Source organism: Rutilus rutilus (assembly GCF_951802725.1).
Source record: "Rutilus rutilus genome assembly, chromosome: 2".
NCBI classification, from domain to species: domain Eukaryota; kingdom Metazoa; phylum Chordata; class Actinopteri; order Cypriniformes; family Leuciscidae; genus Rutilus; species Rutilus rutilus.
The window spans coordinates 36,843,519-36,860,033 of NC_140210.1; the positions used below are offsets into that span (position 1 = coordinate 36,843,519).

Here is a 16,515-nt window from a genome sequence, read left to right on the forward strand (position 1 = left end):
ATGGCGTTTTTGTCTTACACCATGTCGTTATTTTACTGCAGACGATTCCGCAAAACGTAATGGAACAAAAATGCTGATAATACTCCTCTATTAATAAATTATCTGTTTGTAGATTCGTCCTTTTTTGGGTCATTGATTTGATGGTTATTAGTTACAATTACAGCTACACATGAATTGTCACAACATCTGGAACCTAACAATAGCTAACACCACTATAACTGATTCTTTCAAGTACTGTAGTTCTGTTCAGGGGTACAAAAACAATGGATATGCTTACATAAAAGTTATATTAATCTTTCTGACTGCTTTATTTTGTGATAAAGTAGCATTTTGTGATCGATCCCATTTTCTTCCCTCCAAGTAACAATCATTTTCTAAATCTGTTAGTATCAATTCCAGTTTTGGGTTGGTCACATGGTTTAGAATATTTGAATCAAATAAAATTTCTAAAAGTGCTCACACTATTAACCCGGCACGTCATCACAAAGCAAATCAATTAGAAATAAAAACATGATTGAATGTTTTTACATGACCAAGCAATTATATTTATATATTCATATATATATATTAATAATTCTATTTATTTTTTACTGTATATTGCAGGTTAATGCTATGCATTAAATAAGACCACTGCAAGGGTTTCATAAAAAGTCACTAAAACTATTGAACTGACCGATCACATGATGAATGGAAAGCTGATAGTCTTCCAGTGCAAAGCTTAGGAAAAGAGGAATTGCACATGATTAATACGAAACCAACCAACACAGAGCACTGGAAGTGCTCTGATAAAAAAAGTGCATCACATATGTCAGATTCTTTAAAAAGGCTCGACGTTAAACAAAATAGAACATCAACGGCTTAATACTAAACATTAGCGGTTACTTTTTTATCATAATAATGGTGCAACGGTTGCTCAGTCTAAAAATGAAAGGCAGCAAGCAGTAATCCAGAGCACTTGGATCTAATAATCTAATAACATCTACAGCAGAACAGTTGAAAAGGCAACATGATATATAATGCTTTAGCACAAACATGCCATCATCATAGACATCTCTTTTTATAGAAATAAATAGTTGAAATAAACTGTACTCTGTGTTTAAATTATATTTCCATCTCTATAGGACTCTGATACACATTCAATATAAAGCATCTATCATACACAGTATACTGCAAATTCGATACCTTTGAACTCTGGAAGTCACCATACGGGAAACCATTTGCAGGCGGATACCCGTTAAACGCTTCAGGTTATCTCTTTCTTGGTTATATTTCAAATATTTACACCATTTTGTAATTCCTTTCCTATAGAAACAACATATACACACAGTTTTTTTTTAAGTCTTTAGAAGACAAGAGTGCCAGCACACTCGAAAAGTCATTGTGTGGGGTTGTGGGTAAGTTGTCCTATTCCACCTCTGCAACTTCTTTCTTGAAGATGGTCTTGCAGTTTCCATTGCCTCTTTTTGAACAGCCATCCTGAAGTAACCTCAGGCAGTTCATGTAAATACTCCTCTCATGCTAATTCAAGCCCTGTAATGTGTTTTAAGACAGGAAGTAGAACGTTGCACCGTAGAAGTGCTCGCCTTGACTAAAGCACTTAGAGTAGACCGTTACTTTAGACCGTGTGATTTCAGCTCGGAGGCTGGCCAAGGGGAGCAGAAATGCCTGATGGGTAAGTGGTACAGCACCGAGAGCGGTCGAGACCATTACTTGCATCAGTATTATTGCATCAGCATGTTTTTTTTTGTTTTTTTTTAAAGAAACTTGATGAGAATGGCATATTCTAGTTTCTTTGTATGATTGACTTCTAGCTAAAACCATTTAAGTGCTCTAACATTCATATCCAGACTTTCCTAACCATGGAGTAATATTCCAACAGAAAGCAAAACCTGACATGTCATGCGATCTACTCAAAAGTGCACCAAAAACATAACCGGAAATAAACCTTTTCTCTTTGAAAAAAATAAATAAAAATGATTAACCATAAAAAAAAAATTAACCTGGACAAAACACGGCTATGAATATTGAATTCAATCTCAGTTATGCAGAATCATTTAACATTTTCTAGTCTGACTGCACCAGCCTAATATGGCTATTGTTGACATACTTTTACATTTTAAAGGTCTAAGGAACCAAAACCTAACCCACACACTTCCGAAGTGCAGTTCTTATAGATTCTTTGAAGAACCTAAAGTGACACTTGTATATATTTGTTTTCACTCCTTCTATACAATTGTGCAGTGTGTACATTCAGAACTCAGAATCCAAATTCTCCATTCAGTGGTGTCCACCTTTAGAACATGGACAGTACCATCTGAAATCAAAAGAGCAGATGGGGAAGTGATCTATTCAGCCCCACCAGCCTGAGTTCCATAGAATTTCATCAGAAGTTTGAACGGTAAGAGATGGAGACGTTGACATCTGAGGTGAAACAGTAGCCGTAGATTGGGGCGACAGCACCATGAGCATGTCTCTATCCCTCACTACATGAATTTGCTCTTCGATTCCCTTTAGATAAGTGCACACCTTTTAGGGTATGAATGAATACCTTTTAGGCTCCACTGATTCACTAATGGCACATTGGGAATGATCAAAATTCAACCTCGAAAACAAAATGTCGAAACTATGGATGGCACATTATGGAGAAGGCATTGGAAATCAGTCTGGAACAAAAGATCCAATGATGAGAAATAATCTCTTGCCAGAGAGACCCTGGTCATGGAAATACGGCTAAAGGACTGGAGGGTCTGACACGAATGAGGCAGCGGAGCTTGCGTTTATTGGCTTCTTCGTTCGGTCTGAACTCGTACTTATGGACACAAGATAGCTGCAAGTAATAGTAGTTTCTATGGAGACACAGCATCCCCTAAAGAAGGGTCTAAGTAAGCCATGTTTGAAGCTGGTGATCATGTTATGTTGAAGCTGTCCAAGTAATATGGCTGGCCGAAGCATCCAGACGACTAATGAACTAATGCGTCTCTTTGCTGAACGTCGGGGAAGCAATCGAGCTGATCACACAAACACACACTCCCCCATTAATAACTAACCCATGTGCATTTTAAATTTGTGCTGTTAGGATTTCACATTGATTGTATGTTTCAGGTCAATCTGGAATACGAGACTGTTCCCTCCTGCAGCTCTGTGCTCTGAAGAGAGACGTCATTCTCTGAGATCTTATTAAAGTTTAGTGCGTTTGGCAAGTAGGAAAAAAAATCCTTAGTCTGTAATCGTAACTGGTTTTGAATTGGGTCTGACTGTTGGAGCGGGATCCAAGGCAAGTAATCATGCCTTCTCGTAGAGTTTGTTACGTATTATCTTTATAATTTCCACTATTTAGTTGCGTCGTGTCAAAGCTAACAGATGGCGCCCGTCTTGGTGTGGTAGACTGGTGTTTAGAGTTCAAACTGAAGCGGAAGTGTTTGATTCTTCCTCGTTTCATCAAGGAGAGAATGACTCGATCAGGTTGAAATATTTGGTGAACCTTCATATGGCTCTGGCCTCGACACAGCAGAGTTAGCATAAGCCATCTGCTTTCACATGGAGGATTTTGGAGAAACCAGGTCTTTTCTTGAGTGCCTGAGAGAAGAAGGCAGAAAGGATATGAATGAACAGGTGTTATATTTCTGGAAATATGAATGTCGTAAAATTTTATTTTGTTGAAAACGTCTCAGGCTATGAACGTAACCCTGGTTCCTTGAGAGGGAATGAGATGCTGGGTCATGACGTCATGACACTTTGGGAACGCCCCCAGCATGACCAGTGCCTGAAGCACGTGTGTAAACATGGCAATTTAAATTGGCTTGCTTTGTTTCTAAATTTAACAATGCACTATGGAACGTTGGCCTCTCTATAGCCATCTGTGGTTGAAACATAAAATTGCAAGTTACTTTCACATTGTTCAGTGTTATTGTAAGTATCTTTGGATAAAAAGAGGTAACATGCATGGCAACGAAGCATTAAAGTGACATAATTTGATATTTTAAAATATCTCTGGATGATCATAATCTGAGCTTGTATTTTGATGGGTTCAACTGATCATCTGATGTTATTAAAAGGTACTTTGCTTTTAATTATATATTTTTTTAAATGAACAAACCACATGGAGGAGCCAAATCACTGAGATGATATAGATCTGAACATTTATGGACACTATAAATCTGCTTCCACACTGAGGTGGAAATAAACCGTGGGCAGAATCTGAACAAGTACCGTGCAAAATATTTTTTAATCTCTTATGAAAATTATATACGATGAGCAATGCCCTCTGTCATCTACAGCAGCCCATTTCGGCACAGCTTGTGTAAGATATCCTGCAAGTAACTTAAAGAGGAGTTTTAATGTGGGTGGGTGTAACTCCACTTCCACTTCCTCTCCCAGCTTATCTAGAGTCAGAACAGAGAAGAGGCAGCTTCCTGCATACTCAAAGCAGGCAAATGGATGAGATGAATCACTTGCATTTGACTCATGGTTCTTCAACACGGCAGCTGTGAGAGGTTCTTCTGCTTTCACTTACTCATCTTAAACGCTGTTTCAGACACAGGAAACCCCATGGCCTAAGACTGAATTACTACTGAACAGCTTTTGCTGGTAATTTTAGTCTGGCAGATGGATGGGTCAAATTTTTGATGGACTCAGATGTCTCAAAGACTTATTTATGGAGATGATTCCATACCTGCAGCTTGTTCACCATTTCGTCAAAGAGTTTTCTGGCCTCAGGGCTGTTGGGGTCTTCAAAGTAATCTTCTATACCGATCTGGACTACAATAGACTTCAGGTTACGACACACACCTGTGAAGAGGGCGAAGCAGGGAGTGAGTAAGGGAGCGAGGGCAGAGGGCCATTTTACAGGAAGTGTGGGAGTATTGCATCTCATTGATAGCTCCAAATCTAAAGATACTACCAAATCTGGATTTACGATCATGGAGTTTTCCTACAACTTTACGGACACTTTATATGTCTCATTTGAAGTTAATTTCAAATACAGGAGAATATTCATTAGTATCTTGATTTTATTTAAGTGCCCTTATTATGCTTTTGAATATTACCTTTCAAGTGGAGTGTAATATAGCGGTTTGTGAATGTAAAAGGTCTGCAAAGTTTTAAAGATCGAAGTGCGAGGGTTAGGGTTAGGTTAGGTTAGCGATGTCTACTTTGACCTGCCCTCAAACACTGTAGTTGTAGCTGAGGCCTGGAAGAGTTTGGTTCGTGTTGTCGACATATTGGGAAGACGCTATTTTCATTGCTGAAAATCCACTTCCAAAGGATGAGGACTCACGCTGGAATTGATATGGAGAAACCGAAGCCAACGTTCATATCACTGTGTATCAAGCACTGAAGAAGCTCCGGAGCTGTGTTTCGTTTCTGACAATTGACCAATCACAACAGGCTGGGCCATCTGACCAATCAGAGCAGAGTAGGCTCATGGGAAGGAGGGGTTTAGAGAGATTGTTCAAACAAACCATTTTCAGACTCTTTGAGAAATTAGGTGATTCAGCAATGTCTATTATGAGAAAATTAAAGTGTTTTTGACCTTGGATGCATGTGAACCTGTTGTAGGAGACCACCAAATCCAAATTAGGAACCTTAATAATAGGGGTACTTTAAATGCTGATTATTAAAAATGTAAATTATTTATTTTAGTAAAGCATGATTTAATAGCTCTTCTTTTGACATCAGGCTTTCATTTGGTTGATACTTGGTTTAGATGTAACCGTGCACAAATAGAACTACTGTTCACTAAAATACTAAACAATAATAATGAATCAGAATCTGAACCAGTGAGTGTGGACTCACTATTAAAGTGAAGCAGGGCTTTAGGAGTAACAGGAGTGGAGGTGAGCACCAGCATCTCCAGACCCTTCAGTCCCTCTCGGCACATCTCAGCAGCCACTTCTTGATTTATCTCACTGACGTGGTCCAACTCCAGCACCTGCAGCCGCATACAGTTCCTTGCTGAAGATATATACACACAAAGATGGTTATTACAGTATTTGTGGAGAACGCAACAAAAAATGTATATTGCCACACTGGTAGATGGCTGCATTACTGATGATGTTTAAGGAATAGTTCACCCAAAATGATGAAAATTCTACTCATCCTAAAAAAAAGGCTACATACTACATGATAACTATATTTAGGTGGGCACAGGAAGAGAAAAACATGCCTAATAAAGTGCACATGTAATATGAACACATTTCATGATGTGTTTATAGTGCTTTGTCATTTTGAACTGGACTGGAACAAATTAACTGTAAGATGGATTGAGAAAAACAAGTAAAAATATAGCTGCGAGCAGCGATGGCAGGCCCAAGCCGGTGGCACCGCCACCCTGGTGCCTTTAGTTACACTATATATATATATATATATATATATATATATATATATATATATATATATATATATATATATATATATCTATATATATATATATATATATATATATACATATATATACATATATATATATATATATATATATATATATATATATATATATATATATATCCTCCTCAGACCCGAGCTTTGGTTTGGCGTGCATTTTAGATTTCTTCTAGCTTTTTGGGGTTAGGAGGGGACCAATATATATAATAACCAGAATTTATCTTTGAACATGAAGCACTTTTTGAAAAAAATGATGTCCACATATGTGGACACTGGGTCTGAATTCACAGAAAAAAATCAATACACCATTGTGTAACAAAGTGCAAATCTCTTTTATTTACAGCCTGTGCCTGAACATTTTTCGTTGTTACTCTTGTATAACTTCTGAACATACATACATACATCTTCCGCTTATCTGGGGCCGGGTCGCGGGGGCAGCAGTCTAAGCAGAGATGCCCAGACTTCCCTCTCTCTAGACACTTCGTCCGGCTCTTCCAGGGGGACACCGAGGCGTTCCCAGGCCAGCCGGGAGACATAGTCTCTCCAGCGTGTCCTAGGTCTTCCCCGGGGTCTCCTCCCGGTGGGACGTGCCCGGAACACCTCCCCAGGAAGGCGTCCAGGAGGCATCCGGAACAGATGCCCGAGCCACCTCAGCTGGCCCCTCTCGATGTGGAGGAGCAGCGGCTCTACTCTGAGCTCCTCCCGAGTGACCGAGCTTCTCACCCTATCTCTATGGGATCGCCCAGCCACCCTGCAGAGAAAGCTCATTTCGGCCACTTGTATCCGGGATCTTGTCTTTTCGGTCATGACCCACAGCTCAGCCCAGGTGAGTTGGAAAATTTATCCGGGGCCCCACCCTGGTGGCCAGGCCTCCCCCATGGTGTCCGGCCGGGCTCAGCCCAAAGAAGCGACGTGGGGCTGCCCTCCCGTGGGCTCACCACCCGTAGGTGGGACTGTAAGGGGCCGGTGCTTAGAGGATCGGGCGGCAGTCGAAGGCGGGGGCTTCGACGACCTGATCCCTGGACCCTGGAGGGGTGCTGGATAGCGCTCTGACTGGGGACTCCATCGTTCTACTTGGGGACTTCAACGCCCACGTGGGCAGCGACAGTGACACCTGGAGGGGCGTGATTGGGAGGAATGGCCCCCCTGATCTGAACCCGAGCGGGCTAGTCAGTTTGTCCATAAGGAACACCATGTTCAAGCATAAGGGTGTCCATCAGTGCACGTGGCACCAGGACACCCTAGGCCGGAGGTCGATGATCGACTTTGTGACTTTGTGGACGTTTCATCTGGCCTCTGGCTGTATATCTTGGACACTCGGTGAAGAGAGGGGCGGAGCTGTCAACTGATCACCACTTCTGAACATTGATATGGAAAAACAAAATTTATATCCAAATAAAAAACATATCCAAAAAAAATAAAATTGTAAAATTTGCTTTCTTTTTTGTAACACTCCAAAACTTCAACTTCTCCAAACTAGGAATGTTATTTTTATTTGTGTGTGTGTGCACGCTCGATCGCAGTGAGCAAGAATGTGTGTGTGTGTGTGTGTGTGCGCGCGCGCACGCGCACGCGATCGTGAATGAGCAAGAGAGAGTGTCTGTGTGTGCGATCGCGAGTGATCAAGAGAGTGTGTGTGTGTGTGCGCGCGCACGCGATCGTGAATGGGCAAGAGAGAGTGTTTGTGTGTGCGATCGCGAGTGATCAAGAGAGTGTGTGTATGTTCGCGCACGCGATCGTGAATGGGCAAGAGAGAGTGTCTGTGTGTGCGATCGCGAGTGATCAAGAGAGTGTGTGTGTGTGTGTGTGTGTGTGTGCACGCGCGCCACGAAGCTCGCAAGTTGTGCAACTACAAATTGTCATTTTTTTTGCTAAAATTCTTATACAGTTTCATCGAAGTTAAGTCCCAATGTCCACATATGTGGACATCAAGTTTAGCAGCCTAGTAAATCTTTCCTGTTACAAAAGTTTGTCAAATGTGCATGCCATTTTAATCATACAACACTATTATGCATAACTTAACAAGAATCAATGATGAAATGTTATTACATTTTTTACCTTGTGGGCGTTTTGGTCTGATGTGGCTGCGTGACATTTCGCCTCTGTTCTCCGCCATCTTGAAATTATTTATGTTACATTTTTTTTTCTCCTGACACCACCAGATGGCAGTATAAGTGTCCATGTTTGTGAAAAACCAGTTCCAGTTACACAGAATTAAGTATTAAGCTGCACACAGCCAAAAATGTGGTGTCCACGTATGTGGACACGGGGACTGAGGAGGATATATATATATATATATATATATATACATACTATACATATATATATATATATATATATATCTATCTATCTATATATCATATATATACATATCGGGGGAGATATATATAAATCCGCCCCCCCTAAATCCGCCCCCCAGAGTCAAAATGTTTTAGTTCTTTCCTACTTCCATAGGAATTCATTGAAAACGCTCGCTCTGCTTTGCACCATTATCCATTTCAGTGCGGACGAACATATTTTACTTTCATTTTTAAGTTAGCGATTCAAAAGCCCCCAGCGGTGTCACACGTTGATTAACCGGTGTTAAAATATTCTCACCGTCACATACCTAGTATATTTTTATATAGATACAATAGGCCTACCTGATTTTGAACACAATAGGGCAGTATAGCACTATGAATGACATTATATTTATTTATTTTTGGACTAAAAAAAAACATTCTGGATGTTTTTAAACAAACAATTATTAAATTGAAAAAGAAAAAAAGAATAAAATGGGTTTAGTTCTGATATTTGTATAATTTTATATAGAAATAAATGGTGTATAATTACATTTTTAGAAGATATGAGGCTTTTAGTGTTTCCTTTTTTGACATTACTTTAATCCCTCGCCATAGCAAAACCGTTTGAGATATTTATTATCTGTTTACAATTTAGCATCTTTAATGTATTTTCATCATGTTGAAAAAGTTTGGTGGGAATAAAATAAACCACTTAAGAAGAGTGGGTAAAAATTCAGAGGCTGATTTTGCAAAGAAATCCACATTCAAACCTAAATATCTGACTTCCTGTTGCTCGGAGCTAATGACTGTAAATTAGAAAGTTGTCCGGCTCAATGAGACCAATATGCGTACTGATTTTTGTGACTGTACATAAAATTAACCCCCCCACTTTTGTCAAAAGCATTTAGAAAGTGACACTTCCTGCTGCCAGTTGGTGGCGCTATAACTTTGACTCACAATAGTTACATACAAGTGATGGGCCTCTTACCACGAACACACTGCTGAAGTTTCATCAAGATCAGTTAATGCAGGGCCGGCTCTAGGTTATTTGGTGCCCAAGGCGAGCGTTCTCCAAACAACCCATAATAGCCGACTTCCTGTTGGGCTGGCGTAAAACTTGACCAGGGAAAGTTGTTCGCCCCGATGAGATCTATACATGTACTGAGTTTCATATTAATTCATGCAAGCGTGTTTGATCTATGGACCAAGTTTTCAGACCCCGTTCAAGGGTGATAAATCCCCCCCACCCTTCACACACACAGAGACCGAGAGAGAGAGAGAGAGAGAGAGAGAGAGAGAGAGAGAGAGAGAGAGAGAGAGAGAGAGAGAGAGAGAGAGAGAGAGAGAGAGAGAGAGAGAGAGAGAGAGAGAGAGAGAGAAAAAATTCTCCAGAAAAATCCACATTCGAACCAAAATATCTGACTTCCTGTTGGTCGGAGCTAATGACTGTAAATTAGAAAGTTGAAAGTTGAAACTTGATGAGAACAATATACATACCAAGTTTTGTTGCTGTAGATGAATCTAACCCCCCACTTTGGTCAAAAGGTGGCGCTACTGAGCCATTCCACCACGCCCATTTCTGAAACTTTGCACATGTCTACTGGCTAATAAATGTGATGTGTCTGTCGAGTTTCATCCAATTTCAAGCATGTTAAGAGTCTCAAAAGCATCAAAACAGAATATTAAAGTTTGATGCATTGCCATGGCAACAGTATCTAAGATATCAATAATCCTTTCACAGGTCTACATCTGCCATGTGTCTACATTATACACAAAGTTTGAAGCAAATCGGGTAAAAATAAGAGTGATTTCAAAGCATTTTGAAAGTGACAAACTTCCTGCTGCCAGTTGGTGGCGCTATAACTTTGACTCACAATAGTCACATCCATGTGATCGGCCTCTTACAACGAACACACTGCTGAAGTTTCATCAAGATCGGTTAATGTATGCAGAAGTTATAACACACTTCCTGTGTCCCATTATTCACTATAAATTTGTTTCCTCGCCACGGCCAAACCGTTCGAGATATCAAAAATTCGTTCACAAGAATTCATCCTCAGTGTCTTGACTTCATTCACACCGAGTTTGGTGGCGATCGGATGAATTCCCTAGGAGGAGTATTTCACATTCCATTGTATGCGTTTTCCAAACAACGTATAATAACCGACTTCCTGTTGGGCTGGTTTAAAACTTAGAGCACGAAAGTTGTTCGGCCCGATGAGATCTATATGTGTACTGAGTTTCATATTATTACATGCAAGCGTGTTTGATTTATGGACCAAGTTTTCGGACACCATTCCAGGGGGCGCTGTCGAGCCCCCCTGCCACGTCCGGGTACCAGCTTCAGTCCGGCCCTGATGGCCGCAGGTTCTGACGTGTGTGCAAAATTTAAAGAGTTTTTGAGCATGTTAAGGGCCCCAAAAGTGGCAAAAAGGCAAAAAAAAAATAATCCTTCCGGAAACAATAGGGCTTTCGCCCTTTCAGGGCTTGGGCCCTAATTACAAATTCAAAAAACATTCTGTTTTTCTTCCTGATTCAGGCTTCTGAGTGCTCTATGTAAAGCTCAGATTAAACCTTGTGATTTAGAAAGGTCAAAACCATTATATGTAAATGAAATGGCACAGTAAAGTAGGTTAAAAACAGAAAGCATAACAGAAAATGGCTCTTTCCTTCTTCAAAACATTTATTTATAGTACAATATGCCTCCAGAAGCATGTTAAAAGTGTCATTCCCGGTGTCTCTTTGTCCCAGTTTTCAATGTGAATAACAAGTTATTATCTATGCTAGATAGATAACAGGATTGAGTGATGTTGCCTCATAATGCTGATCTGATCAGTGATGCTGATCTGTATGGTCAGTATAATAATTATTTTTTAGGGATGATGGTGCTAAATCAGAGCAGAGCCCTAAATCCAAAAGTATTTTATAAAGATATATGTTTAAAATGACTATATATACAGTAAAAACAGTATCATTGTGTATAACTGTATTCTATTTTCATATATTTTTACATTTATTCCATGGCAAAGCTTAATTTTCCGCATCATTACTCCATTCTTCAGTGTCACAAGATCCTTCAGAAATCATTCTAATATGCTAAACATTTCTTATTATTAATATCAATGTCTAAAACAGTTGCTCTGCTTAATATTTTTTGTGGAAACTGTGATATAGATATATATATATATCTATATATATTATATACTTAATGAATAGAAAGTTTTACCATTTACCAAATTCTGAAGGTTATCTATGTTATTGACTGCACTAAATCATAAAAATACCATAATATGTTTGCAGACATGTAGGAAAAATGCTATATTCAAATTCTTGCCCACTGACAATTTACCCAATAGTAGTTCGTAACCCCTGGGTTGCCAGTTCATGGAAAACACAGTGATGGTAACCAGCAAACAAACTGGGTCTAAGATCGCAAATTCTACCAGACGGAAATAAAAACATTGCAAATGTATACATTAGCTGATCAACTTATACTGTAAGACTTTCCATTGTCAATTACGGTCGTTTCTGTCAAGTGTCCTCAATCTGGCGACCCGCGTGAGCGTCCAGTCAGAAAAATTTGGACTACAGAACCCAGTTCAACCGCTAGTTGTCAATATTACACCTTTAGTGCACCTTTAACCAATTTAATGTGTCTTTGCTGAATAAAAGTATTAATTTCACACACAAAAAAATTTTTTAAAAAAAATTGCGACACTAATGTATTCTCACTCACCCAAAGAAGCCAATCCCTGTATGCCACAGCCAGCCCCGCCCACACCCAAAGCTCGCAGGTGTGGCCAGCATCTGCCAATGGTCTGCAAGCACCTGTTACTGAAGCGTGCTGGCTGCTGACTGCACAAAGACAATTTACATTTGAAATGATTTACATTAAACTTTAAAAAAGAAATTCTAAATGTCAAAAACTTAAATGAAATGCTAAAAAAAATGAAAGTAAATGCTGCATTTAAATTTATATCATATTTAAGCTATCAAGCCATGTAGAACAACTACTTTTAACAAAAATCTACAAATGTCTTTGAAACAAATTACGGTGCATTTCGATCTTACCATGGATGCAAAGGCGCCACTTGTAGTGAGATGATGTCTCTGCAACCAGCTCCTAATGCCCAGATAACCTCCTGTCCAACAGGGTCTGTCGCACTCCTAAAACATCATCAATATCTGAGTTTTTTTTTCCCTCTGCCTATGCAAAGCCTGTTTTGACCGGCCAACAGGAACTAAGCAACTAAATACATTGATTAACATGTTTCTTTCTACTGTGACCTGCACTGCCCTTTGGAGATAATTTTAAAAGCTTTCTGGCACACATATGTATGAATTTTATTAGCTCAAAGTCAAAACCACAAAAGTACGGGGAGAAAAAAAATATGAGATGCCCGGAATTTTTTTATTTCAATGCATTTATGTTTGCTCACAAAACTACGGTGTTCCTCGAGAAACTCTGCATACACCCACAAAACTTCTGTGATGGAAATAATATGAGGTGGGAGGAAAAACTATATTTCAGTGCTTCTGCAAGTGATAGAATGCAAATGTTTTGCAAGCGAACACAATTTTTTTGTGAGCAAATGCTTCTCGTTTCTTGGAGGAACGCAATACTTTTGCGAGAGAACCCAAAAATTGTTTGAGCAAATTGAAATACCATTTTTCCTCCCATCTCATATTTTTGTCCTATCACCGCATCCCCCCATGTACTTTTGTGGTTTTGACTGTGTGTGCGCTTATAAAAGTCGTAAACACAAAAAACTTTAATTATCTCCAAGGGCAGTACAGGTCAGAGTAGAAATAAACATGTTAATTAATGTATTTGGTTGCTTAGTTCAAGAACACAAAAGCATTGAAATATAATTGTTCCTCCCATCTATTTTTTTTTTAAGATCATATCTCTTTAGGGGTTCCGTACAAAAGTGAGTATCTTATAAGAGAAAACTCATTGTTGTGACCTTATGCCCTTAGTTAAGCTAAATTATATGCAAGTGAAATCTACAGGTCATTGCAAAATAAAAAGATTTTTCATCCTTAATACATCATCCAGTTAACGACTGCCATGATATGATTCTGCTGATTACTGAATAACTATAATAGACTCTAATGAATAACTACATAAATATTAGAATTTTTCATTACAGGTAGGCCTATGTAGTAAATGTGTCTCCTATGTACAGTTTAAGGGTCATAATACAAACAATATCTGACTGCGAAAATTTGCAATTAACCAATCAGAATCAAAACTGTGCACTAAAAGGATAAGTGGTATACTAACAGTGTTATATTAACAGTGCTCCCTTGTGGACCAACCTGTATGTGACAGCCTGTAGTGCCCTGCAATAACAGCTCGCCAACCACAGAGAGCGATCAGTCAACAGATTTGGACAATGAGACACTTTCAGGATGAGCAGATTACTGCCGGTAGCTTTCAACAAAGCCTCCAAACCCTCCTCAAGACAGCCACTAAACAAAAAAGAAAGAGAATCTATTAATAATTCAGTACATGACTACAGTCACCAGACGTCCTAATAAAGTTAAGACAGTCCTGATTTTATTATCCTGGGGTGCCATTTGCCACAATAATTACTATTATCTTTCATTTGAAGGCTGTTAACAAATGTTTTATGAATGGTTTGTCTCGTATAGGATATTTTAACATAAACATCTTCCTGCTCTACATTCAAAAATGAAATTTCTGTCATTATTTACTCCCCCTCATGTCATTACAAACCCGCAAAACTTTCGTTCATCTTCAGAACACAAATGTGCTGCATAATGTGCTGCATAACACGAGAATGAACCTCATTGGTTCTTGCAGAAGCTAAAACGTGCTGCATAACATGAGAATGAACCTCATTGGTTCTTGCAGAAGCTCAAACGTGCTGCGTAACATGAGAATGAACATCACTGGTTCTTGCAGAAGCTCAAGCGTGCTGCGTAACACGAGAATGAACCTCATTGGTTCTTGCAGAAGCTCAAACGTGCTGCGTAACATGAGAATGAACATCACTGGTTCTTGCAGAAGCTCAAACGTGCTGCGTAACATGAGAATGAACCTCATTGGTTCTTGCAGAAGCTCAAACGTGCTGCGTAACATGAGATGAACCTCATTGGTTCTTGCAGAAGCTCAAACGTGCTGCGTAACATGAGAATGAACCTCATTGGTTCTTGCAGAAGCTCAAACGTGCTGCGTAACATGAGAATGAACATCACTGGTTCTTGCAGAAGCTCAAGCGTGCTGCGTAACACGAGAATGAACCTCATTGGTTCTTGCAGAAGCTCAAACGTGCTGCGTAACATGAGAATGAACATCACTGGTTCTTGCAGAAGCTCAAACGTGCTGCGTAACATGAGATGAACCTCATTGGTTCTTGCAGAAGCTCAAACGTGCTGCGTAACATGAGAATGAACATCACTGGTTCTTGCAGAAGCTCAAGTGTGCTGCGTAACATGAGATGAACCTCATTGGTTCTTGCAGAAGCTCAAACGTGCTGCGTAACATGAGAATGAACCTCATTGGTTCTTGCAGAAGCTCAAACGTGCTGCGTAACATGAGAATTAACCTCATTGGTTCTTGCAGAAGCTCAAACGTGCTGCGTAACACGAGAATGAACCTCACTGGTTCTTGCAGAAGCTCAAACGTGCTGCGTAACATGAGAATGAACATCACTGGTTCTTGCAGAAGCTCAAGTGTGCTGCGTAACATGAGATGAACCTCATTGGTTCTTGCAGAAGTTCAAACGTGCTGCGTAACATGAGAATGAACCTCATTTGTTCTTACAGAAGCTCAAACGTGCTGCGTAACATGAGAATTAACCTCATTGGTTCTTGCAGAAGCTCAAACGTGCTGCGTAACACGAGAATGAACCTCACTGGTTCTTGCAGAAGCTCAAACGTGCTGCGTAACATGAGATGAACCTCATTGGTTCTTGCAGAAGCTCAAGTGTGCTGCGTAACATGAGATGAACCTCATTGGTTCTTGCAGAAGCTCAAACGTGCTGCGTAACACGAGAATGAACCTCATTGGTTCTCACAAGTCAAGAGAACATGATTGAGCTTCCGTTTACCACGACTGATGTGTGAGTTGATGAATGTTCATGTGAATAAAAGCCTAAATGCAATCTGTTCATCATATAAAGAGTTCGTGTTTTTTTGCAGAAAATTCTAACTAAACCGCTCAATTCATATGGATTAATTTTACGTTCTTTTAATTAACTTTTTAAAGTATCAAAGTGTCAGTTAAGTAGCTGTCGATGGAGGAACAATAATCTCTCAGATTTCATTCAAGTATCTTCATTTGTGTTACAAAGATGAACGAAAATCAGGTTACGGGTTACAAAATACGGGTTTGAAAGGACATGAGGGTGAGTAAATGATGACAGAATTTCACCAAATATTCAAAATAGGATGATTTTCTTTCATGAGGTTTTCGACTGGCACTCTGGTTGAGGTGGTTTAGCAGAGCAATTAACAAGCAGATCATTCTGTTCCTTCTCACGCTGGATCTCTGAACAAGCACTTCACAAGTGTCAGACTGTGTGAGCGAGTGAGTGTGTATCTGTTTGGTGAGAAAGAGTGATGAGAGGGCAGAAGGTAATAAAGAGGAGGTGTGTGGAGCTGTGGGAAGGCAGTAGCCACACAAACAGCAGGGTCAGTATGGTACAGTAAACAGCAGGCGCAGAGGGAGACCGTGTTACCGTGTGCTCTTCAGATATTCTTCCTTTGTTTCCTTTTTCCCCCTCTGCCGGGGTTTGAGGTTCTGGAGGATGAGGGAATGCGTCTGTGTGCACCACTGAGACACAGTGCACAAGAACTAAACAAACATAGTGAGAGACAGAGT

The 16,515-nt window shown here is 39.8% G+C and overlaps 1 protein-coding gene across 1 annotated transcript in view; it reads right to left on the bottom strand.

Annotated features, from left to right (window-relative positions):
• Positions 1-1,756: 1,756 nt before the first annotated feature.
• The window catches only part of fbxo41 (F-box protein 41), a 59,740-nt gene continuing 44,981 nt past the window's right edge, over positions 1,757-16,515 (bottom strand). The window contains exons 7-13 of the mRNA XM_084402070.1: positions 16,373-16,488; positions 13,986-14,138; positions 12,735-12,830; positions 12,400-12,518; positions 5,794-5,952; positions 4,673-4,788; positions 1,757-3,576 (exon numbers count right to left, since the gene is read on the bottom strand). Of these exons, the coding sequence (XP_084258196.1) occupies positions 3,514-3,576; positions 4,673-4,788; positions 5,794-5,952; positions 12,400-12,518; positions 12,735-12,830; positions 13,986-14,138; positions 16,373-16,488 (822 nt within the window). The 3' untranslated portion in view covers positions 1,757-3,513. The remainder of the gene's footprint in view (positions 3,577-4,672; positions 4,789-5,793; positions 5,953-12,399; positions 12,519-12,734; positions 12,831-13,985; positions 14,139-16,372; positions 16,489-16,515) is intronic.